This window comes from Malania oleifera, chromosome 5, assembly GCF_029873635.1.
Source record: "Malania oleifera isolate guangnan ecotype guangnan chromosome 5, ASM2987363v1, whole genome shotgun sequence".
Classification (NCBI taxonomy): domain Eukaryota; kingdom Viridiplantae; phylum Streptophyta; class Magnoliopsida; order Santalales; family Ximeniaceae; genus Malania; species Malania oleifera.
The window spans coordinates 82,028,166-82,054,778 of record NC_080421.1 but is presented as its reverse complement, the minus strand read 5'-3'; the positions used below and the strand labels follow the sequence as shown (position 1 = coordinate 82,054,778).

The following is a 26,613-nucleotide window of genomic DNA, read 5'->3' as shown; positions in this document are numbered from 1 at the left end:
CGATCACATAACACACTTGAAGTACTTCTCCAATTACCCAACCTGCTTTAATTCTATGCATTACATCATCTTTAATTTTTCCTTCAGCTTGCGTAATAGATCCAAGGTATCAAAATCTACAAGTGCTATTTATTTCTTCATCATCAAGTTTAACTTTGTCTCCAATATTCCTCCTATCATTACTAACTTTACATTTCATATATTCTGTTTTATTTCTACTTATCCTAAGGCCTTTAGATTCCAAAGCTTCTCTCCATAATTCTAACTCAGCCTCTACTCCGTCCCTAGTTTCGTCAATTAATACAATATCATCTGCAAACAACATACACCGTGGAACCTCCTTTTGAATACTCTTAGTCCATTGGTTTATCACTAAAGCAAAAAGATAAGGACTCAAAGCAGATCCTTGATGTACACCTATGGTAATTGGAAATTCTCTAGTTTCTTCATCTATAGTCCTTACACTAGTCATTACTCCATTGTACATATCTTTAATGACATCGGTATACCTACAACATACACCCATTTTTTCTAAAACGCACCATAGAACTTCCCTAGGTATCCTATCATATGCTTTCTCAAGGTTAATAAATATTATATGCAAGTCTCTCTTCTTTTTTCTAAACTTTTCCATTAATCTTCTTAAAAGATAAATAGCTTTTGTGGTAGATCTTTTAGGCGTAAAACCAAATTGATTTTCTGAGATCTTCGTTTCTAACCTTAATCTTTGTTCAACTACCCTTTCCCATAGTTTCATCGTATGACTCATAAGTTTAATTCTACGATAGTTATTACAATTTTGAATACCTCCTTTATTTTTGTATATAGGTATTAAAGTGCTTTTCCTCCATTCATCTGACATTTTCTTAGTTTTTACAATTGTATTAAATAAATTAGTTAACCATATAATTCTGTTATCACCCAAGCATTTCCAAACTTCAATTGGGATGTTATCTGGTCCCATAGCTTTCCCATTTTTCATATTTTTTAGTGCAAGTTTAACTTCGTTAACTCTAATTTTGCGAATAAATCTTATATTTTTAGTCTTTTCCTCATTTGACAATTCTAAATTTAAGCCTTCTATTTGGTTTTTGTTAAACAACTTATTAAAGTAACTTCGCCATCTTTCTTTAATATTTTCGTCCTTAACCAAGACAGTATCATCCTCACTTTTAATACATTTTACATTTCCTAAGTCCTTGCTCTTCCTTTTTCTAGCTTTAGCAAGTTTAAATATATCTCTTTCCCCTTCCTTTGTACCTAATCTATCATACAAACTATTAAAAGATCTATATTTAGCTTCACTAACGGTCCTTTTTGCATCTTTGTGTGGTTAGGCTTTCACCTGGAATAACTTTACAATCTTTGCATGATAAACGATCTACCCTCCTAGTTAAAAAAAATCTATTTGACTTCTATTTTGTCCACTTTTAAAGGTTTTTAAGTGTTCTTCTCTCTTCTTAAAGCAAGTATTCATTATACTAAAATCATATGACATAGCAAAGTCTAAGATCATCTCCCCAGACTCATTTTTGTCTCCATATCCATATCCTCTATGTATCCTCTCATAATTTTTATTATCTCTTCCAACGTATCCATTCAGATCTCCTCCTATAAATATTTTCTCAGTTCCTGGTATGCCTTGTATAATAATATTATCCATATCTTTCCAAAATTGTCTCTTAAGATTTTCTGTTAAGCCAACTTGAGGAGCATAAGCACTAATGATATTTATTAACTCTTGTTTTAATACCACCTTGATTTTTATAATTCTATCCCTTATCCTAGTTACATCCATAATGCTATCTTTTAAATTTTTGTCTATAATAATGCCTACTCTATTCTTATTTTTTTCTTTTCCAGTGTACCAAAGTTTAAATCCTGACTTATCGATTTCTCTAGTTGTTTCCCCCACCCACTTAGATTCTTGAAGGCAAATTATATTAATTCTTCTTTTAATCATTGTATCCACAATTTCTATGCTTATATCCATAAGTGTCCCTATATTTCAAGTTGCTAATCTAATCTTAGTTTCCTGAACTAACGTCTTTACCTGCTCACGTCCAAAATGATGCAGGAACCCTTGCATATTTGACACCGTACCTGGGCGCCGACACGTGTAGTTCTAGGAAACATTTCGATGATTGTTTTGAGAAAACACTTGAAAGCATTTGGAAATCCTTTAAAACACTTAAAACCTTATTTAAAAATCATTTGCCTTGATTAGAAAACTAATTTTTGAATGAAAATTTTTGTAGAACAGAGATTAAAATCACGTTAAAACATTAAGATAATCTCTTTTTTCATTCTCAAGCCACTTCATGGGTGATTATTTTGAAAAATGGTTTTTCATTGTTTAAACTTAAAAAAGTTGTGGATTTTTGGTGGGAGAACCACAAATCTGCCTTGGAATCTGTGTTTGAAAACTTAGAGAATATCCAAAATTCGCATCATGGATGTATGACTACAAGAAAGTTTTGAAAACTTTGTAAAACTTGAAAACTTTGAGAAAACTTGAGTGAATTCTTTTTCAAATGAAAAGTTTGGTTTTCTTATGAAAAAAACAAGAAAACCTCCATCCAAACAATATGCAAATTCAACCAACTACACTCTAATGAGTGTAGACACTCAAAAAAACTAAGAATCCTGGAGGAACACTTGTAGGGGGGCGGTTGACTGCCTAGTAGCTCAACAGCTACTTCAAAAAGCAAGGGGGCGTCGATCTCCTATAGACCAAAATAATACATGTATTTTTTTTTTTTGATTTTTAACATACGTGTTTTCTTATGAAATTGTAGTAAAAACATCCTAACACCACTAACATGCAATTATTAATATGAAATGATGAAAAAAAAAATAACACATCTAATCATAAACATCCAAAAGCCTCCATACATCATGCATTCAACAATTCATGGAAATGAATGAAAATTAAGAAAGAGAAGGGTTAGAATTCAAGAAAATTGATGAGAAATGAATTTCCCACTTTCTTTTCTTCAAACAAATCCCCAATGTAAACCCCTTGTAATACTTAGAAAATCTCTCATTGTCACCACTTGGATGTGCCTATTTCTCTCCCCCACATGGTCCTTTTATAGACCTCCAATGGAAGGAAGGAAAAACTCTTTTTGAATTTGAATTTTGAAAATTCAAATTCAAAATTAACTACCATCTAACAACTGTCATTGTTGTTGTTTGACATGCAACATCAATAGGACACATGGCATGCCCAAATTCCCAGCCAATCATAAGAAAACTCAAAATTTCAAATTTTGCTGGTTGACCACCTGTTGGGGCGCCAAGCTAAAAATGGTGGGAAAGGGGCTGGTTGACTGCCAAAAGTGGTCAGTCGACCACCTCAGTTGCTTTCTTTTCCTTTACAGTTTTGCCTTAACTTTTTTGTATGTTCAGTTTGGTCTTTGTCTTGTAAGGTGAAAAATGGCTATTGACAAGTTTGTTGCATCAATGTTCTGTTTGTACTCAATATTCTATTTGTCTTAAGTGAAAATGTAAGCACTTCATCTTTTGTGTACTTGATCTAGTCATTAATTTGTGGCATGGTAAATTAGAATATGTGAGTATGAATTCTATGAGAAGAATGGAAAAACATAGGAAACATGCCCAAATTTTCCACAAAGGATTTTGAAAATTGTGATAGTTGCGTGGAAGCCAAATTTGCTAAAATAAACCTTTTAAAAGTACTATTGGAAAAATTGAACTGTTAAGTCTTATATAGAATGTATGAATTCTATGAGAAGAAAGGAAAAACATAGGAAATATGCCCAAATTTTCCCCAAAGGATTTTGAAAATTGTGATAGTTGCGTGGAAGCCAAATTTGCTAAGAATAAACCTTTTAAAAGTACTATTGGAAAAATAGAACTGTTAAGTCTTATATAGAATGATTTGGGAGATTTTAAAAATCATATGACTAGACTCTAGAGGTGGTAAAAGAAAAAAACAATGTCTATTACTTTTATAGATGACTTCTCTAGATACTACAGGTTATCTATTTTAAGATCTGAAAAATGAGGCTTTTGATCATTTATAAAATATTTAAAATTGAAATTGAAAATCAATTGAGGAAGATTTCACATTTTGATGAATACTGTGAGGATAATGGTATTATTAATGAGGTAATTGCACCTTATGTTTTTAAACAGAATGATATTTCAGAAGGAAATAATAGAACATTGAAAGAAATGACAGATGCCTTATTGATTAATTTTGGTTTACTTTCCAATATGTGGCAGCAAACAATCTTATTTGCTTGCCATATTCTAAATCGGTTGCCCATAAGAGATATTCTTATAACTCCATATGAGTTATGGAGAGGTTTTTTTTTTTTTTTTTTGTTGATAAAGAAAGAACTGTATTAAAAAAAGATAAGACTGTACATAAGAAAATTAGAAAGAGAAGGGAGAAAGAAAAAGGAAAATACGGAGAATAAGAAATCCTCCCTTTACATAAATAAAAACTAGTTACAAAGACTGTAACGTACATAGAGAACTAAACTCAATGTAACAGGGCCAACCAATCCTGCTGCAGGTCTTCCACAGAAACATGATGAAAAAACCATTTGCTAACACCCACAGTGACGCAAGATTTACCATTCTACTACAAAGCAAATTGTTAGTAGTAGCCACACCTTTGAGTATTCTAATGTTCGTTTCCAACCAAACACACCAAATAATACTCATAACGGTGCAATGCTATAGATCTTACCTATCCTTTCCTTTGCCGAAACTCCTAAAAGTTATGGCATAAAAGGCCCTTTAAAGTGTATGTACAGACCCAATTTTCACCAAATATGCCAAATAACTTATTCCAAATAGCCAACTTGAAAGGGCAATGAAGAAAGAGATGTGCACAAGTCTCTTCACTTGTTATGGAGAGGTTTGTTTTGTATCTAGTTTAAGGTATTGGGCTGTTCTTAGCTAGGGTAAAATACCATAGTTAAGAAAGAGAATAGATCATAATTTTTTTTTGATTATGCTTCTAATAATGCCTGTTATCGGTTTTTATCGATTGTAAAGTTTTTTTCTGGAAATATCTTTTCTTTGAAAGCGGTTTCTAGAAGTAAATTTGAAAATTCAAATAATTCTTCTAATGAAACTTTAAATCAAGGAGTTAGTATTAAGAAGTAAAGACCTGGCATAGGGAAAAATTTTAGAAATGATTTTCATTTGTTGAAGGAGAACCCTTAGTGGCTATCTTCTCACCAGATGCTCTTTTATTTTGGAAAGAGGCAGATGGTGAACTAGATTCAATCCTAGCCAACCACATGCAGGAATTGGTGGAACTACCATGAGAAACAAAACTTTTGGACTGTAAATGGATCTTTAGGAAAAAGAAGAGGCTTTATGGAACAATTTAAAAAATACCAACCCAGGCTAGTCGGCTAGTAGCACAGGGTTTTAATCAAAAAGAGGGTTTGATAATTTTTATACATATTCAAATGGTTGTTTTCATAAGAACATTAGTAGCAATTCGGTCTATGAATGAATGTGCGACATCAAATGGGTGTTAAAATTGCCTTCTTAAACAGCAACTTAGAAGAAGAAATTTATATGGAACAACTTGAGGGGTTGAAAGTTCCAACTTCCAAGAATGGAAAATAAAATGTGTAAGCTAGTTAAATCCTTATATGGTTTAAAATGCACACCAAAACAATGGAATGAAAAAAATTAACATTGCTTTGTTGCCAATGGTTTTGTAGTAAATGATGCTAACAAATGCATAAATAGTAGGTGTGCTGAAATTTCTTGAGCTATTTAACTTTGCATAAATAGTAAATGATGCTAGTTAAATCCTTATATGGTTTAAAACACACACAAAACAATGGAATGAAAAATTTAACATTGCTTTTATTGCCAATGTTTTTGAAGTAAATGATGCTAACATATGCTTAAATAATAGGCGTGCTGAAAAATCTTGACTTATTTTAACTTTATACTTGGGTGATTTGTTAATTAATAGTGGGAAGGTATTGATCTTCATTATACTCATTTTTCCACATTAGTTGATGGTTTTTTCATTAAGGCTCACTTCAGTATGGAGTCCAAATTTATTGCCTTAGAAAAGGCAGATTGGGAGACTCAATGGTTAGAAAGACCTTTTGGCTTACAGAGCTTAGTGAGAACAGCTGGTGCTACCAATTTCTATACATTGTGAATGCTAGGTTGCGATAGGTTGAGCATGTAATAAGGTGTATAATGATAAAAGGAGACATATATTCTCGAGATATAAAAATTGTTAGATTGGTGTTAAATGATACTTTGTGAGGTCAAATGAAAACCTGGATAATTCTTTAACTAAGGACTACCTAGACAATTAGTAGAAAATACATCAAGATGAATGGGATTAAGGCTAATTGTAGCACCCAATCAATGCGAATAGAGATCTCAAGAATTAGGTTTAATGAGTAAAAACAAGTTACTTGAGTGGCTGGTGGAAGCACTAAACTTACGGCATTTGAATAAATTGCCCCTTTTTCTATAGTGAATAGTTCTTTCTTTGTCGAGTAAGGTTGAGCAATGCATTCTTAGTGGATCCATAGCCCTAAGTGAGTTGCGTGCTTAATTGTAGAATACGCTTGATCGAATCCAAAGTGGGGCTGCCTTCTAGGATAATTTGGCAAAATAATATCTAGAGCACTCAGTAATAATTCAGGCAAAGGAGCCAAGAAAGTGCCAACCCAAGAACATGAACCCAGATAAATTAAGTAGAATTTGTGTTGTTTTTATAATTGGTGTGCAACAAAGGATCCAGGTCCAAAATATTTCTTTACGCATATTCTGCAAATTCTATCTACTAATACAGTGAATCATTTCAAGTCTTCTAGAAATTGGGACTAGTACATTCTACTTTGGCTTGAGAGCGTCTTTTTTATTTTTATAATTTTGAATCCCACATTTATTTGAATAATAAGTTGGTTTGAGAATAAATGGGCACACATGCCACCTGCCTCACCTTGTGCATTGGCTCTAGAGCTCATTTTGCTTTGGGCTCAAATTTTTTTTTGCAAGAAATGGTCTGATTGCAAAAGCTTTTTTCAAACTTTTGAAACTGGAAATTATTTACAAAATTTATTTGCAAAAATAAATGATTTGACTCTTCAATTTCAGGATTTATTTTTAAAGAAACTAATTTTAGCCTTTAAATTTTCATTTTTGATTTAAACTTGTTAGAATACCACTTTACCTGAAAGCTTAAGCTGTTCTGTTGTCGACCAACAATATATATCAAGCCTTAACAGTTATCACTCCCGTGCACGTGAAGCTTGATTGCATGTGGAGAGATAAAACTGATAATAATAGCCATTACAAGGAATAAGATAATTTTTGACAACCAACAGTGAATGCAGGCAACAATATTAGAGTCCATGACCTCCTGGCAACCATGACTTTAATACCATGTTAAACACTCACTTTACCTAAAAGCTTAAGCTGTTGGGTTGTGGACCATTAAGATATCAAGCCTTAACAAAATTCTATTTAAATTGATTTTAAATTCCTTTTTAATTGTCGGGCACTCAAAACATGTATAAGTAGAGGTGCCCAACATTGCGGCAAAACACACATACTTTGCTAAAGTTCATATTTTCCTGCAATACTCCAAATCCCATCCTGCTCTCAGCTGGTACTGTTCATAGTTCAACTGGTTTAGAATGCAGCTACCAGTAGAGCCTACAACTGTTTGGAGAACCTATGACACCTAGCGGCAAGAAATCTCGGGTGAACAAATCCTGCTCTGCTCCAGTTGTTTTCAGTATCAGATTTTTAGACTTTTTTGTTGGTTGTTTTTTCTACTTTATTTTCGTTGTATTTTTTACTTGTGCTTCTTGAGTAACATTGTAGTTTCCAATATAACGTCTCTCAAAATATTGAGTAAAATGGACGATCTAATCATGATGATAGGTCTCTCTCTCTCTATTTATACTATATGTCAAGTACATACTAGTGACCATAATACCCTTACTAACTCACACTCATTTGCATAACACCAACACACTAATAATACTAAATGACCAAAATAACCATTAGCAACCTCATTCAATATAAAGCTCTCTTATAGGAAAATGGTATGAACTACAATGCTCTTTACCCATATTCCATGGGTGCTACAGTCCAATGGTCTGTTAACACTTAACCACGAAGTAGATCCTTCACATTCTTTGTATACAAAACTAAGTTCCCACAGCCTGGAAAGTACATGGAAACATTTCCTTGAGTTACTTGACATCTCTACTTTATACGTTTGGAAAGGCAAAATAATATATATATATATATATATATATATATATATATATATATATATATATAAAGTGAATTGGGATAATTTTAGGGATGAATTATGTGCCTGTAATATGTTTTTTTTTTTTTTTTTCCCTCTCGTTTTGTTCGTGAAGAAGGATTGCTTTCTTTTCTCCTGTTGAAGTGGGGATCTAGTTTATATGATTTGTAAAGGACTTCTTTTTGAGTTTATGTTTCCATGCATGCGCGCACACACACACTCCATCATGTCGATGGTAAAAGGGATTCCACTCTATGTTTTAGACCACTTGGATAGTATCCTCATGGTAGATATGTGCTACACTTCACATTTATTCATTATTGCAGTTCGTTAGAATTTGTTATTGTAGGATCCTTCATAAGCAATAATCTCAATTTTTATCTGTAAGTGTTAGAGAATCCTTTCAGCATCAATTTTCTTTTGCACATACTTCTTAGTATTGAAACTCTTTGGAATACAGAAAGGGGGAGGGTAGCAGCACATAAAATGGACCAATATGAGGTTCTGGAGCAGATTGGAAAAGGTTCTTTTGGTTCTGCTCTTCTCGTGAGGCATAAACATGAAAAGAAGAAGTGAGGATGCTTCCCCTTTTTCTCTCTCTGTGTGTGTGTACTGTTGGCTTGTGTATTTAATTAAAATGTTAAAGTCATGTGGATGTTCACTACACCTAATATTAAATGGCAGTTAATTTTTGCCATTTTTTTTATAATGAAGGTATGTATTGAAGAAAATTCGCCTTGCTCGCCAAACTGACAGGACCCGAAGATCTGCTCATCAGGAGGTTTGTGTTTCTGGTTATGTTTCTCCGTTCCTTCTAAACAGAAATATACAGACGCAATTAGATCCTATACCTTTCTACTCATTCATTATACTTTCCTTGGTAGTAGGATGCCTAGAACTAGGGTTCCGTAATTGAAATGAAATATTTGCTTGTATTTAGATAATATCCACATATAAAAGCATGTAAACAATCAGGTGCTACCAGACAATAAAAGTTGCTCACTTCTCCATGCGAGCAGGTTTACTCTATGAAAAAAATTTAACATTATATTGCTTGATGTTTAGTTCTTTTTTATATGCTCTTTTATAGCCACAAAATTACTCAGAAGTAAAATGTCGAGGTGGTTGTAAAGAAACATATTCCTTCTGCCAATGATTTCTCTGTTAGCTGCTTGAATTGTATTCTTTGACCGTTTGACCGATATGGGTTTGAATATATGATGCTTTAATGCAAAAGATTTGGTGCCCATTCAGGAGCATAGTGTCTAATACTGGACTTTAAGCTTCTGTATTGGTTCATTTTTGTGCAGATGGAGCTTATTTCAAAAGTACGCAATCCATTTATTGTGGAGTACAAAGATTCCTGGGTTGAAAAGGTGAGGCATTGGTCATATATTGGTCATAAATTTCCACGATATTGTCGAAATTTCTGATTTCCGTCACCCTCGAAATCGAAATGGCAGTCGATTTCTGTTTTGCATAATTTCCGTCAAAATCTCAACAAAACGTCCAAATTTTATCGAAATCTCGAAATTTTAGCGAAACTCGTTGAAATTTGAACTATGTAATGAAATTTCCTCAGAATTAAAATGAGGGATTTAGGAGTGAAATGAAATTTCTCTTTTAATTTATTTTTATTGAAACAAATGATTATAACAAGTGCTTTTGAAATTATACGAAAACATAAACTTACAACAACATTTTATTTAACCACTCATTTCTAAATTATCATTATTTGTATAATAAATAATATTTAATTGATTTATGAATTTCATTTGTATTAACTGATTCACTGAATATGTTTAATGTACATTATCTTACATTTATAATTGACGCACATATTATATTACAACTTATCCACCTTATACACAGCATACATGTATTTACTTGTAATATATTAGTTCTAAAACTTATATTATTATGTCTACTAATCATTTCTAACGCTTCATAAAATAATTCCATGTTCTACTACTCGTTTCCGTTATTTTTTCAAATTGAAATCGAAATTGACATCGAAATTGAAATTTTCGTCGAAATCGAAATTTAAGACCTTTGTCATATGACACAAGTAGGCAGTCCACAATTTTCATAATTTCAATATTTTGCAATTACATATGTTATGCTATTTTATCCCTTGGATAATGCTTGCCTACCAGGTTTGTGCTGGGCATGGGATGTGGGTTTCTTTCGGTGGGAGGGGGGGAGGGAGAGGGGGTTTTAGGGCGGTCAACTTGCATTTGATCAAATTCAGACCACTATAGATAAAATGTGTGGAAGCAAATAATTCAACCAGGCAACCACAAAGGTAGGCAAACTCAATGAAACAAATAAAATAATAGTGATAGGGAGAAGGGATAAAAAATAGAGTAATAGTGATCAGATCGTTTGGCTGCCAGCTCAATGCCCGCTCCTTAAGTGACCTTGAGTATTCCACTAATCTGACCAACCAAGATATGAGACTTGTTTCACCCAGCACCTCAACAGGGATCACCCATCCTCAACCACCAGGTGTTGATGAGTTGATGATGCTTTCATGACCTGCATTGGGTCGCCTGGGTTCACCATGCCACCACAGAAAGGTTAGATCACTTTCACAAGAGAAGGTTATACTCCAAAAGAAAACTATTTTGAAATCACACAATCCTCACTCAAGAACATCTCAGTAAGTGTAGAATTTTAAAAGATAGGGGCAACTCATTTTACTATCGAAGTACAAATGGGACATCTCAAGATAAAATGGGATGCCTCAACTATAGACAGTCTTCTTTATGTTTGAGTTCATCTCAAGATAAGGCGTGGAACTGTGGAAGACATAATCTTCTTTGTTGTTGGCTAGTCAACTTGATCCTTCAGAAAAATGTTCATTCCACTGAATAACTCAACTTTATCCTTGAGGTTGTAGATGATGATGCTTGTCCCACTTATGCAATATTGCATTTCTATTTGCTTCTGCCTTTCATATATAGTGATAGCGTGACTGTTCTTATCTACTGACTATTTAAAACCCATTTACTCCTCCCTCTGTTAGAGCTTAAAATGACCAAATAATTTTTCTTTAGTAGGTTCCAACTCTATTAGTGGAAAGAAGTTCTGCTTGTATTTTGTTCGTTAGAGTTCAGCTAATGATGTAGGCACTACCATATCTAACACAATCTTGGAAGGGAAATGGTCGGTGATATTTGAATCGTACTGAAGTGTATGCTTATGTGAGGACAATTCTTGATTTTCACCTTTTCAGGGCTGCTATGTGTGCATTGTTATAGGATACTGTGAAGGAGGAGACATGTAAGTTTCTTTTCTTATTTAAAACAGTTGCTCAGGAAATGTGGAAAATGATGCATTTGTGCTGTCTATTTGACTATGTATAATTATATAGGGCTGAAGCTATTAAAAGAGCAAATGCTGTTCACTTTCCTGAGGAGGTTGTTTCTCTGGCAGTCAAGTTTATATTTAATCTCATTTGCGTTTTCTATAGTTTGTTGAAATTTTAAATAAATATTATATTTTAATTCATTTTTATAAAGTACATGTGCATTTCATTACATGCAGAAACTCTGTAAGTGGCTTGTTCAACTGCTGATGGCACTAGACTATTTGCATGCAAACCATATTCTTCATCGTGATGTCAAGGTTAGTCGAAAATCTTGATGGTGTTAGCTGGGGTATCAGTTAATTTATTCTGTCTTATTGGGCATTTGATTATTATTTCACTGAAACATCTGAGGTTATTTTTCTATGTTTTCACAAATGCTACAGTGTTCAAATATATTTTTGACAAAAGATCAAGACATACGTTTAGGTACTTTGCCTCATCCTCCATTGTTCCTGAATGACTATAAATTTGCTAACTCATCAATCTCATTAATCCATTCCTGGTTTATATATTTTAGTCTCTTGGCTGTTAAGTTTTGGAAAACAATTTAATGCCAACTTATTTTTCGACCTTCCAACATGTGTAGGGGAAATTTAGAAAACATCTTGGTTCTGCATATAGAAGTTGAAAAATTGGAAAACATGGTGGCATTTTTGTAATTTGTGAAGAAAAATAGAAATGAACAATGAAAACTGGCAGAAGTAAACATGCCCTTAGCCTTTGAATTTTTTTTTTTTTTAATGTATGCAGGTGACTTTGGTCTTGCTAAAATGTTGACTTCTGATGATCTTGCTTCCTCTGTGAGTAGAATAGTAAATATGGGCCAAAATCTAATGATCCAGCTTCTACTTGATCTAATTATGTGGTGATTCTGCTCTAAATGCAGGTTGTGGGAACTCCAAGTTATATGTGCCCTGAGCTTCTAGCTGATATACCATATGGTTCGAAGTCAGATATTTGGTCTTTAGGTAAACCATATGTGTGTATGTTTAAGTTTTAAATATGTAGCCTTGACCAGGATATTCATTTCTTTGCTGGAGCTTTAATGCATGCCTACTATTTGTGTTGTCCAGGATGCTGTATATATGAAATGACAGCACACAGGCCTGCATTTAAAGCTTTTGTAAGCTGCTGACTTGTTATTTTAAGAATTTTATTGTTTCATATCTAATTGTAATTTCTCAGCGTTCAGTTGTATTCTTGGGAATGAGTACTTTGTGGAATGATCACAAATAACATTTTCTTAGATAAATTATGTCGAATCTTGATATACATTGTTGGCCCATAACCTAACAGCTTAACCTTTTAGGTAAAGTGGTAAACTAACATGGTATCAGAGCTGGTTACCAAGAGGTCTTGGGTTATAGCTTCCTTGCATGCATTTATTGTGTGGTGTTTGAAAAATTATTGTATTCCCTATAACGGGTGATTTTTTATTGTGTGTTTATTTCTCCTCGTGATATTGGGCTGCATGTGCAGGGGAGTGTTGAAGCTGAATATACATTGTTGGCCCACAACCGAACATCTTAAGCTTTTTGGTAAAGCGGTATTCTAACAAACTATTCTTCAGGAGCTTTAGAGGCTCTGTAACCATTATGGTGAAATAATTATTGGTTTTATCAGGATGCAGGGGGGAGTTCATTGTACGATAATTGGTGCTTCTCTTATGTGGGAGATATTGATACCACTATTGCTGGTCAAATTCTATTTGAAGTAAAAAAAGAAAAAGATACAGAAAGAGGAATCACACCATTTAAGAAAGAATGGTCATTTTATGGAATTCTGAAAATAATCACATACAAAACGTGCGATTATCTCAAGTAATACCAAAACTATTTTTTGACTTTATTTCTGATGTTACATAAAAACTAAAATACTGAACCTTTCACTGTCATCAGGCACTGTTTAGAATAGTGTTCTAGTGTAATTATTGTGTCATGGGTTGGAATTTATGTTTATGAAATTCTTAGATTACCACTTTACCTAAAAGCTTAAGCTATATTAGGTTGTGGGCCAAAAATGAATATCAATCCTTAACACTCCCCAGCATGTGCAGCCGACAGCTCGTGGAGAGATAAACACACAATAAATAACACCCACGATAGGGAACGCTATAATTTTTTTAAACACCGCACAATAAATTCGAGCGACAAGATTAGAACCCAAAACCTCCTGGTAACCAGCTCTAATACTATGTTAGATTGACACTTTACCTAAAAGCTTAGGCTATTAGGTTGTGGGCCAATAATGTATATCAAGCTGAGCATTGATATAGCTCAAATGGTAGAGCGCTTAAGTTTATAATTTTCATTAAATTATAAACTTTGGCGAAACTTTGGAAATTGCATGGAATGTAATTTCATGCAAGGTGTAACACTTTCCAGGGGCATGGAGCAGTGGTAAAGCACAAGGGTTTATATGGAGCATCAGAGGTTCAAATCCCGGTGGAGGCAAAGTCTGGGTGCTCTTTGTCGCCCTTCCAGGGGTCCCGTCCGCAATTTCCAGAGGGGTCCACCGGGAGGAGAGCCGCAGCTCAAACATCCGGCCTGAGTGTGTATAAGCTGTAAACTGCATCCGGCTTTAACTGGGGGGTGTAACCTTGGGGGAGGCTGCAACCCCGTGGGTTTGGTGCTGCACCGGGGGGTCCAAAGGGTTCGTCGGTGGCAGGAGTTCCCGTGCCATAAAAAAAAATGTATATCAAGTCTTAACATAAATTATCTAACTAGTTGGCATTAAACTTTGCCACTAACTTGTTTCTTATTCTCTATTCTGAGCAGGATATGCAAGCTTTGATCCATAAAATAAACAAGTCTATAGTGGCTCCACTTCCGACTATTTATTCTGGGGCATTGTGAGTTTTACTTCTTTCATTGTGTCATTACAGTGAGCAGAAGTTTTTGAAGAATTACTTCCTTCCATGTTTGCAGTTATGAGCGGACTTAACATTATTTTAGTAGAGAAATACTTTCGTTACATCATAGTATATCACATCAGCGACTTTTGGAAAAAAACTTCCATTTTCTTTAACTGCCTTCATTTTGTGGCATGGTTTTCTCATTATGTTTCCTTACTATCATTTTCTTTTCTGCAGTCGAGGGCTTGTTAAGACAATGCTTCGGAAAAACCCAGAGCTTAGACCAAGTGTATGTATTGTTTTCCTCCTCCCTGTTCCCCTAGTCCTCTTTCATCCTCCAAGGTTTTATTGGATTTTGCTTTCATTGAGCTGCTTGAATGTACAGTTAAAATAAAAAAATATCTTACGATTATCATTCCTTATCTCAAACACATCATATACTGGTCCCTTGAATTGATTGTCAGGGCTGGATATCAATCACACCCAGAAGCTCGATTCAAAGGTCCCAAAAACAAAAAATGAAAAATTTAATTTGACCGGCTAAAAGAATGCAGTGATAAATTAGAAGCAACAGTCAATCATATAAATGTTATTGAAAAAATGGGCAACAAATAGTTGTTTTCAAACTATTTGTGTTTGGACACGATTACATTTTTACCATTGGATCTCTCCATGTTTGAGGATGATTTCGTTTGCTGAATCACAGACCATCATCTATTCTCTCATACAATTTCACTTGTTTTTCTTATTCACCTTTCATTTTTTTTCCATGTAGCACCCTTTAACAACAATCTAGTGATTCCTTTATTTTGGGCAGTATGACATACTTTTGCTGAATCATAGGCCATCATGTATTCTCTCATCATTTTACTTGTGTGTGTTTTTTTTTCACCTTCCTTTTTCCTGTCTAGCACTATTAACTACAATAAAAGGGCGACTCTATATTGGGCACGTCATTGATATGAGAAACTTGAAGCTGGTCGTGTTTTCTCCAAGGCAGAGTAGCTAATAAGTTTTTGATTCTATGAAAGGCCACACTAAATTTTTTGCATGGCAGGTTTACTTAAAGTAATCTCAAAAAATTTAAACATATTTGTTCTCATGCCACACTATAAATATCACACGGATATGATTGGAAATTGAAGGATGTGGGCGCTGAAGTTTTTAGTAGAAATTTGCTGTTTTTTATAAACATGCTTCAACTTTGGATGGTTTAGTTTTTCCATCTTTTTGAATTATATCTGTGCTTTTCCAGGCTGCAGAGTTGCTCAGGCACCCACATCTTCAACCTTATGTCCTTAGGATACATCTAAAATTGAATAGCCCAAGACGGGATTCCTTCCAACTCTTGAGGTCTGATTCGAACTACATGAAGAAAACTAGGTTCATTGAGCCGGAACCTGTTTCCATGCTTGCATACAGAGAGAGACGGTTATCATTCAGCAACAATAGGGCCTTGAATCCTAGCATATCTGGAACTGAACAGGATTTCCCATGTTCTACTCAAAGAGTAGAGGAATTTCCAAATAAATTCAATCGGAAGTTTTCAAAATTATCCGTTGGAAGCATCCATGAAGATATTTGTATTGATAAGTCAATGGCCCCGAAGTATTCAAGTGCTGCCAAAACCCCTAGAGTGACGGCAGCGAAAACTTCTTCTACTCCCAGGAGGCAGACAGCTCCATCAAAGATATCCCACACTGGTTCTAATCGTGACTCGGTGAGTGAGTTTTTATATTTGCACAGATAATAGAATTCGAGATTCCTATTTGTTAAATTTAATCATCATCAGGGATGAAGCCAGAAATTTACCCTTGTTTCTTCAGAGACCCACAGAGGGACACCAGCATGGATAAACTTTTAAAGAGCTCTTAGATGTACAAGGAGAAATTTTAGAGCTCCTTCCCCTGCCTTTGTCTCTGCTCATGGTTAATGTGTAGGACCAATCTCAAGCTTTCCATTTCTTATTCTTGTTCATGATGAACATACTGATTAGCACTTTTATTGAGGCCTGCATCCCTGTTGATTTTTTTTTTTTGGATGAAATATTTGTCTTCCATCTTACTTTTGGACTCTGAGGTGGCAGAGGTCTGCCCCACCGCACCTCTTTTCTCTCCTGGAAAAAAATCAAAACAAACATACTGAAAAAAATGTTTTGATTTTACCTTGTCCTCGTAGACAATTATACTCTGGTTGATATTTTTTTGGTATCTATGAAAAGTCTTCGTCGCTGAAGGAAAAATTTTGTCTGCTATTCAGACCCTATATGAGCTGTAATTAATTTGAATGTTAGTATATTAGAAAGATTTTATGTGATTAAATGATTTGTGAGCCGTCTGATTCAACCTTGTCCACTCCATTTTAAAAGCACAAGTGGCACTTGGAGTGCCTAAGTTCGAAGCTCACGTCACATGAAGGTGAGGCACATACTTATTAGAATTGTGTAAATTCCCTGTATAATGGACTCTCAATTTGTAAACACGGTAGGAGTAATTCAATAAGACTGAAAGATTTAATTCTAGAGGAAGAAGAACAAAAAAGAAGGGGGGGGGGGGGGGAATGAGAAGTTTGATAAGATCTTGAAGAAATGAAAGTGAAGCAGTGAGGCAGGGATGAGAAGTCGACAGTTCAACCAGTTCTTCAAGAAGAAAAAAAAAAGACAGCAGATTCAGAATTCAACTGAGGAACTGAGGCTGAAAGAAGAAGAGAAGTGAGGCATTAAGACACCTGGCTGCCCTTAAAAAGAAAAAAACAATGAAAAAGAGAAAATCTGGTTATGAAAGAAAGAAGGGAGGAAAACAGAGGTGAGGCATGAGAGGAAAACATAGTTTAATTGGTTGCAAAAGAAGAAGAAGAAGAGGAAAGGATATTTTCACAACATAGATTTGAGGCAGCAGACGGAAAAAAAATTGACTCCAAATGTTAATGAGGTGCATGCCTCCTTCTCTTAGAGGTCTCGTAGTCTACAAGTCATAGTTACTAGAAAGGCATCGTCAAGGTTTCACCCCTCTTTAGTTATCATAGTAAATGTGATGAGTTAATATATTTTAGCTTTTGTAGACGCCTAATTTTGTCCGGATTGAATTTAATTGGAGAATAACAGAGTCTAGTTGAGCTCTCTTTCCCCTTAACCTAGGCCTTTCTTTATGTAATTCAAATTTGGGCGTTTAGTTGCACATTTTATGGCTTAGTTGAGCCTTAATTGGGTTAATTTAGGAGTTGTCCTAGGTGAGAAAAACTTCTATCTTTGGAAGAGCTAATTCTTGTTGCCATGGTCTTGAATTTCCACGAAATTGTTGAATTTTCCGTTGAAATTTTCGATTTCTGTCACCCTCGAAATCGAAATGGCAGTTGATTTCCGTCTTGCATAATTTCCGTCGAAATCTCAACAAATCATCCGAAATTTATCGAAATCTTGAAATTTTAGCGAAACTTGTCAAAATTTTAACTATACAATGAAATTTCGTCAAAATTCAAATGAGAAATTGAGGAGTGAAGTGAAATTTCTATCTTGATTTATTTTATTTACTTTATTGAAACAAAAGATTATTATAAGTGCTTTTGAAATTATATGAAAAAATAAACTTGTAGTAACATTTTATTTAACCATTCATGTCTAAATTATCATTATTTGTATAATAAAAATATTTAAATGATTTATGAATTTCATTTGTATTAGCTGAATATGTTTAATGTACATAATCTTTTTTTTTTATTTTTTATTTTGATCAAAAGGGTAAATGTATATTGATCAAAGGCATATGTACAGATAAATCCGACACATACGCCGGGCAGGGAGGCCACAGCTCCCAATCACAACTAGGAAAAACCTAGAAACAAATACAATCAAACCTAGGCATACCCAGGGCACAGAGCTTACAAACATAGTAGCAACAAAACTAGGAAAACCCTAGAAACAAGTACAATCAAAACTGGGCATACCCAGAATACAAAGAGGACGCAAGATCAAAAGAGCTCAAGGAGGCCGAGATCCCTTGTTCCATTTCTTCCTTTTCACATTTTGGAACTCGTTATCTTGTACCAAAGCACTCCCATAGGAAGTACCAATGATCGAAGGCCCAAGAGGGGCAGTTCCATTGTCGATGGACTTTCCAGTTTTAACCAAACTAGCATGGGAAGCATTACCTTTTCCCCTACACAATTCAGGTTTTCTCCCCCCCTGCAAGGAAGAAGAAGCACCAATCTTAATTGTGTCAATGGACCCTGCAGTGTTAATCTTCTCAGCAATCATGTCACTGGACTTACAAGAGTCCAGGCAACCATCCAAAGGCTCTTTAATTGCATCATATTCTTTCTTCTTTTTTCCCTTCCTCTGCTCAACTTCTTTCTTATTTTTACAATTCACTTTTGCATGACCAAGCATATTACAAAATTTACAGAATTTTGGCACATTTTCATAATAGACCTCTTGATTAAAAGACCTCCCATTTGGCATACGGACTCTTACACTATACTTTAACTCTTTGGCAACATCAATTTCAACCAACGCCCTGGCGAAGGAGATACTTTCTCTGTTGGTGGTCAATTTATCAGCATGAATAGGCCTGCCTAGCATGGAACAAATTTTTCCAAGAGAGTTAAGGGTCCAAAGTTCGAGCGGAAGATTTTTCAATTGAATCCACACCGGTACAATACTAAGCTCCTCATTGTTAAATTGAAATACGTCTGGCAGTCTTTTAAGAAATAGAGGCCTACCATATGCAAGGAAAGGGCCACCTTGCAGCACTTGAGACATCTCCTCCTCATCGAAGAACTTGAAGATGATCCAACCACTCTTATGGTAGAAAATGACAACCACTCTTAATGTACATAATCTTACAAATATGTTTGATACACATACTATTTTACAACTTTTCCACCTCATACAAAACATAGATGTATTTAATTTGTAAAATATTAGTCCTAAAACTTATATTATTATGTTTGTTAACCATTTCTAAAGTTTCACAAAGAATTCCATGTTTTATTACTAACTGCCGTTAATTTTTTTCAAATCGAAATCGAAATTAACATCAAAATCGAAATTTTTGTTGAAATTTCTGTACTTTTGGAGCTTCGAAATTTGAGTCGAAATCAAAATTTAAGACATTTCTTGTTGCCAAAAGCTCATTTAGGACAAGGAAGGGGTTTCCTTGTTCTAAAAGGGCACTTTTGAAAAATTGAGGCTAGGGCGAGCTCTCGTGGTTTTCTATAAGGGAGCTATAACTCTTGCTCAAGGGAGGTCACAAATGTTGAAGCACAAAAATTTGGAGTATACATTCACTCCAAGAGGGGAAAAAGAAAAAGAGAGAGGAAGAGCATATGTTAAAGGGAAGGAAGAGCAAGATAGAAAAGCAAGAGAAGGAGAAAGAGAGGGAGAAAAGAAAGGATTACTTTGCTAGCTGCCTGATTTCTCAAAGAATCAACGTGCTAGTAGCACAAGGTATGATTCACTAACTTTGATCTTCATTGTAACCCTGTGTGTTGTATGCTCAAGATTAGCTTAATGGCTAATTTGATACCTTGATATGTGCTTAAATATAAGATTGCTTTAAAACTAGGGTGTGTTTTTTTTCCCTCTATAAAAAGATTGAATTTTATGGTGTAATCTTGCTTTCTCTCTATGAGGTCATGGCTGGGCAGAAGAAGAGATATTCGGGTGATTTAGAGAGAGAAAAAAAGGATGAAAGAGGTGGCCGGAGGCCATGGTTGCTAGAGAGAGAAGAGAGGAGAGAGTTTGAAAAAATCCAATTTTTATGTGCATGGAGTGTCCAAAGGGTTGGAAATAGGTAAATCTGGATCTAAGTTCAAAACCAATAAAAAAATAGGGTAGAGGGGCTTTAGAAAGCCACCGTGCCGTCGCCATTATCGTTAGGGACAATCTGCTAAAGAGAGAACAACCTCAACTGTGTGTTTTAGGCGGTGTTTTTGGTTGGAAAAGATTCTTGGGGTCAAGAGGAGTTGAATGGTGGTGTCAATTTTGGACATTAGAGGAGGCGAAAACAAACATTTTTTATTTTTAGGATTTCAACATTTTTTCCAGCGAGTCGTCGGAGAAGATGTTGGAAAGGAATAGTAACTCTGACCGACCCCCTTCCCTCGCGTGCTGCGCTAAATCTGGACCATTGGATTGGCTGATCAATTTGTGTAGTCCGATCAACTGGTTTACCTTGTTTTTTTGTTATTTATTTAATTTAATAAATCTATTTTAAGTTTACAAAATCAATAATTTTTTTTAATGGCAAAAAATAATGAAAAAAATAGGAATAGGCCAAATTTTTTTTTTTTTAAAATTTAAAAACCATTTTATTAATTTAATTTATTTTTATTTAATTTGGTCGTTTTCAATTAAGACAATGATTTCTTTTTGGTTTTTATTTAGCTTTTTGCTTAATAATTTTAAGGGATCTAGTTCCAACATTTAGGGATTTTTAGGATAATTTTTTAAAAAAAATATTTTTTATTAAGTTTTCTTGTAATTTCTTATAGTTTTAGCCTTTATAAGTTGTTAAAAAATTGAAAAAATTACAGAAAATTCTTGAAAAATACCAAAGATTTTTAGAGGGTTTTTATTATGTTTTTAAGGTTTTCAAAATGTTTAGAACTTGTTTGCATCCTAATTTGAGTATGAAGGTCGAAGAATGTGAAAAAATAGGAGCGTCAGCAGCACTCAATGTCTTGTTTTTGTGTGAATATATCTATTTGTAAATGTTGGAATGATTGAGTTGAATTAAAATGCTGTTGAAGGGCACTCTTATGAGGTTTGTTAAGAGAGTTTCATGTTTTTTCAAATTGTATTTATCGCCTCTGATATATGATGCCATTTTGATATGATGTGATTGAGACCGTTTGTGAAACCGTGTTGGAATCTTTATTTCAATGGTTTGGGTATTTGGAAACTTGGAAACCCTAAACATTAATTAATGAATATGACAATGGATGCCATATGGGGACACAATGACACTCCTTATTGGTTTTCTTAAGGTGACGGAAGCCTTGCGTTCTAAATCGGAATATTATAGGAATGCAAGGTAGAACAATGTTAAATGGAAAGGTGACGTTAATCGAAATGAAGGACAATGAATATGGATTCGTGATTATGCTTAGCTTAGTAGGTGCCATTTGAAAGGACCGGTGTGTAGGGGTGCTAGTACCTTCCCCTCGCACAACCTTATTCTGAACTTGACTATGTTATGGCAGACCATGACTATCGGTTTGTTGGACCTAGGCTAGCTTAGAGACCAATAGATCGGTAGTGATTAGGTGAACTTAACCACACCTAGACAAAAAGGATTAGTGGCCACTTAAAATAAAACCTTTAACATAATTAAGTCCCCACATCATAATCATATTTAGTGTTGTCATCCCAATGGAGGCATCGGATCCCAGTTCGCATCTGTTGACAAATTTCTTTTGAGAACCCCCCTTAATCTTTATCTAGTGCCACATGGCCATGGAAGACCTATGAAGAGTAGGTTTTTGGAGCCAACTAGCCAAATTGCTTTCTCCCCTACTTGCAGGTCCCCTAAAGATGATTTTTGTCTCTTCTAGTACTACTAGTTTATCTTAAGTTGGTTGCTCAGGTCTGTTCTTTGTCTCTGTATCTCATGTACAATTATCAATGAATTTTCCAAGGTGGCTTCACCTCGTATCAATGCCTTAATTTCATTCTTTAGATGGTTATATTTGTTCGTATTATGTATATGGCCTTAATGAGAATGACAGAATTTTGAATTGTTTTTTCCACAGAGGGGACCTTCAAAGGTCCAAAGTCATATCATACTCCTTCACTTTGATGTATTATGATGTGACTATGTGATGCAGAGGCAGCATCAAGGATCTGCAACCATGAAAGAGATTAGAAGAAATTGAAGAGAGGAAGAAAGGAGAAGAGAGGAGATACAAGGGGGAAACTCATGTTCACTTCCATTCAAATTCATCAACAACCGCCTACAACATGACTTTCACACACTATTTATAAGAAAACCCTTTCAAATGAAATTGCACATAAACCCCTAAAACAACATGAAATTACAAATCAACCCTAAGATACACAAATATTACAAATAAGCCCCCAAAATACATATAATCTTAATAAACACACAATTAACTACTAACTAAACCCAACAATCCCTTAAACACAATTTTTCTTAATTGTTCTCCAACGTAGATCTTTCCAAGGTCTTGCTCCTTGTTCTACATTAAAATTCGGCCTTGAATTTTGAAATGTTTGAGGATCAAAAGCAAGAAGCAAACCTAGATTCTTCGAAAGCCAGAACCTTGAGCGATACTAGAAGCTACAATCTTTTGATAGCATCATAGACTTGAATTGAGAATTGGCATCAACAAACACATTGGGAATGACCGGGAGAATCAAGGAGTACATGGACAATATTCATGGGTATGCTATCACACCAAACAATAGAAAAAATATTCACTGATTTGGATAGGAACTAAATATCTTTCACAAACATGTATTGTGGAGTTATCCACCCAATACGTCTTATAAGGCTCTAGGTGAGGTTTCAGATAAAGTTGCATTTGAGTGACTCCATTTGTAGAAACCATGTTCATAAGGTATCATTCATCGATGACGATTTTGCGAACATTTCCTCCACAAAACTTGATTTTTTGATGCTGGCAGTGACAATTTCTAGCGCTTTGTGCGAATTGCGCTTGTTGCTTGCTTGTAATAGTATTGTGTTGACAATCAAAATAAAATATCGTGGAGAAAGCCGGAAATCTTGTGACTGGAGCAATTTATGATGAAATTGGAATGAGAAGACTGGCAGATTCCTACTTGCAATTTGCCGGCGTGGGGTGTGTGCGTCGCCAACGAGGGTGCTCTGGTGATGATTTTTTGGGAGGTGGTAGATTGATGGGTGATGAGTCGAATGGTAATGATGGCGTTATGGGAAAAGCACAGGATGCTAGGGTTTTCAAATCGACAGTTGGAGATGTTTAGCTGCTGCGTGAGGGTCTTCTGTTGGTCGGACAATGAAGAAATTTCAGGGGCTAGGGTTTCAACGGGTTCTGTTTTTGTTGGTGTGGGTGGCATTGTAAGATATAGGCTGGAAATTAGGGTTTTGAAAACTGGGACATGATTGGAATTTTTAAAAAAGTTCAGATACGGTTTTTTTTTTTTTTTTTTGAATTCTCAAATTTGATATCAAAGAGAATGATTGAAGGTACTTTTCATGGATGTTGTTGAGATGGGAGATTAGTTGAGGGAGAATGATATATGGAGATTATGAAAGATGAAAGAACAAATAGAGTTTCAAATTGTAGAATATGAGAGAGAGAAGACCAGGAAGAAAGAAGAGAAGAAAAGAAGATGCTGTAGGGCAACATTGAGAACAAAAGAAAGAGAAAGAATGAAGAAGGCAGGAGGAGGAAGAAGAAAAGAGAAGAAGAGTGAGAGGGCAAAATGGGGGATTGAAATGGAAGAATAGAGATCGAGTTTTGGGCCCTTATACCAAATGATGCAGGGGCAGCATCAAGGTTTTGCAGCCATGGAAGAGATTAGAAGAAATTGAATAGAGGAAGGAGAAACAAGGAGAGAGGACATACAAGGGGAAACTCATGTTCAATTCAATCCAAATTCATTAACTGTTTACAACATTGCTTTCACACTATTTACAAGAAAGCCTATTCACATGAAATTACACATAAACCCCTAAAACAACATGAAATTACAAATCATCCCAGCAAGCAATTCATGAAGCAAATGACAAGCAAGTGCTAAGTATTGAAGCAATGTAGTTCATTAACAAAACTTTTGTAAGCAACATGTGTTTAGTGAGAGAGGCAAGTAGGATAAATACAAATGCTAGTGAGGTTTACAAGATTGATGAATGCTCACCCTTTCCTAAATAGCTCTATATGTTAGTTTAGCTCTAACATTAGTAAGCATCAAATTGTCTGAGGAGTCATATACTCCCACTTTGCGCTAAGGCTTCCACATACTCAAGGCATGAAGCCTATACTACTATTTACATGATGGTAGCCCATTCCATGCACACATGCAAGTGGTGTAGGCAAGTATAATGCACTGAACAAGCTTGGCTTGTGACACTATGGTGTTAATAGGAGTATAATGGTGAAGCCACCTTTATTCATTGAAGGGGGTCAGGTGAGGAACCTGCACACCTTTTTCTGATGATGCTTTTTGCTATGACACCTTGTGTTTGCTGAGTAATGCACTGTGATTTTATAGTTTTTTGATTATCATTGCTGATTGAATAATATCCTGCTAACTAATGGTTGCTGGAAGCTTATGTAGTTATATGCATAATAGTGCACCATGTTTGAATATTTATCATTTTATTTCAGCTTCCAGCACATTGTACTCCAGCAAGCAGGTCTTCGCAGCCAACACGCAGAGCATCTCTTCCATTTCTGACAAGGACTGCGACTTCAGAAACCCCTTATAGAGCCAATGTTGGTATCCTTCAAAGAATGGAGTCTCCAGATGTCTCTGTCAATGCACCACGGATTGATAAGATTGCTGAATTTCCCTTGGCCTCTTCTGAAGACCCCCTAAATGTTGTTCGAAGAACTTCATCAACATCTGCACAATGCTCTTCTTGCTCCCCGGTCAGTGGTGATCGCTCAATCACCAAGGATAAGTGCACGGTCCAAATCTTGGACAGAACATTTGCCAGGCAGAATTTTGCTAACCCTCGAGTTGTGCCTAATGGAAGTGACTGCTCTGAGCAGAATCCAACTGCCGTTTCAAGCCGTTCGTCATCAGATTCACGGCAGCGTCGGTTTGACACCTCATCATACCAGCAACGTGCTGAAGCATTAGAAGGATTGCTCGAGTTTAGTGCTCGAATCCTACAAGAAGAAAGGTTTGAAGAGCTTGGGGTGTTGTTGAAGCCGTTTGGGCCGGAGAAAGTTTCTCCTAGGGAAACTGCTATTTGGTTAACCAAGAGCATCAAGGAGACTGCAGCGTAACAGAAGTATTACCTTATTGCTGCAGCTGCCTGTTGCACAATTCCTCTAGGTTCGCCCATCTAAGAAGTTGTCCTTGTGGAGTGTCTAACTGAAGTGAGATCATCTTGTTCTCCATCGTAGGAACTGTATTTAAAGTTTAAACTTAACAATATATGTGTGTGGAGGTGAAGATTAAGTTTTAGAATCGTATGTTCAGAAGCTTGGAGCTTGGATCCTGAATTTGAATGTCAATTGGATAGAATGCTAAGTAAAATTATACTGAGTTTTGCTCAAATTTATAAAAATTTAAGTTTGAAACTCATGTTCTCAATTCAATCTATCAACTATTGATTCTGCTCTTTGTTCATTGTTCAGGGAACTGAAGTCCTGGAAATACTGCATCTCGGGTAGGCCTTCAAAGTTGACAATGAAAAACTGTAATTTTATGTGATTAAATATAAGAAAAGAAAAAGAAAAATAAAAAGAAAAAACTGCTTATACCTGTAATAATATGAAGGGAAATTTTTTTTTTTTTTAAAATCTTGAATGTGTTTGAATTAAGGATTTGTTCAATGAAAAGAAAATAAGGAAATTTATTTTTATTATATTCTATTTCTATATTAAATAGTACTCAAAATGTTTAAGCATGATAAAATTAAGAAAAATCAAACTTAATAATATTAAAATTAAAATTATATTTTATTTTCTTTTAACTTTTGTTAATCAAATATGAAAAGTCACTTTGTTCATATTTTCTTTTCTCTTTTCCAAACCGTTTTTAAGGTTCATACATTATTTAGTGTTCATTTTCTTGGCAAAGTGTATATAAAAGTAGTAATACATTGTATGTTTTAAAATAAATTATTGAGAAATTTAGGAGTTGTGAAGGTACAACAATCCATTCCGAAAATTGAATTGCAACAGCAAGTTACAATAATCTTTTCCAACTGGGGGAACCCATTTCTACATTTGAAACATAAATTGTTACAAGCTACTGGACCATAAAATTTAAAAGATTAATGGGTAGGAAGGTAGGCCCAGTTTTTAAATTCTGAATGAGTCGCCTATTGAGGGCATCTCAGTATGGACTCTTATCAATTTACATCCAAATCACGCTATCCACCAGCTCTCTCAATTGTACATGTCTCTCTTTGT

At 35.0% G+C, this 26,613-nt stretch overlaps 1 protein-coding gene across 1 annotated transcript in view; it reads left to right on the top strand.

Moving 5' to 3' along the window:
- Positions 1 to 25,780, top strand: part of LOC131156245 (serine/threonine-protein kinase Nek2) — a 30,394-nt gene extending 4,614 nt beyond the window's left edge. The window contains exons 2-15 of the mRNA XM_058109773.1: positions 8,754 to 8,865; positions 9,008 to 9,074; positions 9,604 to 9,669; positions 11,532 to 11,578; positions 11,670 to 11,715; positions 11,843 to 11,923; positions 12,050 to 12,092; positions 12,417 to 12,466; positions 12,553 to 12,634; positions 12,740 to 12,789; positions 14,444 to 14,517; positions 14,758 to 14,809; positions 15,776 to 16,240; positions 24,853 to 25,780. Of these exons, the coding sequence (XP_057965756.1) occupies positions 8,780 to 8,865; positions 9,008 to 9,074; positions 9,604 to 9,669; positions 11,532 to 11,578; positions 11,670 to 11,715; positions 11,843 to 11,923; positions 12,050 to 12,092; positions 12,417 to 12,466; positions 12,553 to 12,634; positions 12,740 to 12,789; positions 14,444 to 14,517; positions 14,758 to 14,809; positions 15,776 to 16,240; positions 24,853 to 25,479 (1,836 nt within the window). The 5' untranslated portion in view covers positions 8,754 to 8,779 and the 3' untranslated portion in view covers positions 25,480 to 25,780. The remainder of the gene's footprint in view (positions 1 to 8,753; positions 8,866 to 9,007; positions 9,075 to 9,603; positions 9,670 to 11,531; positions 11,579 to 11,669; positions 11,716 to 11,842; positions 11,924 to 12,049; positions 12,093 to 12,416; positions 12,467 to 12,552; positions 12,635 to 12,739; positions 12,790 to 14,443; positions 14,518 to 14,757; positions 14,810 to 15,775; positions 16,241 to 24,852) is intronic.
- The last annotated feature ends 833 nt before the right edge of the window (positions 25,781 to 26,613 follow it).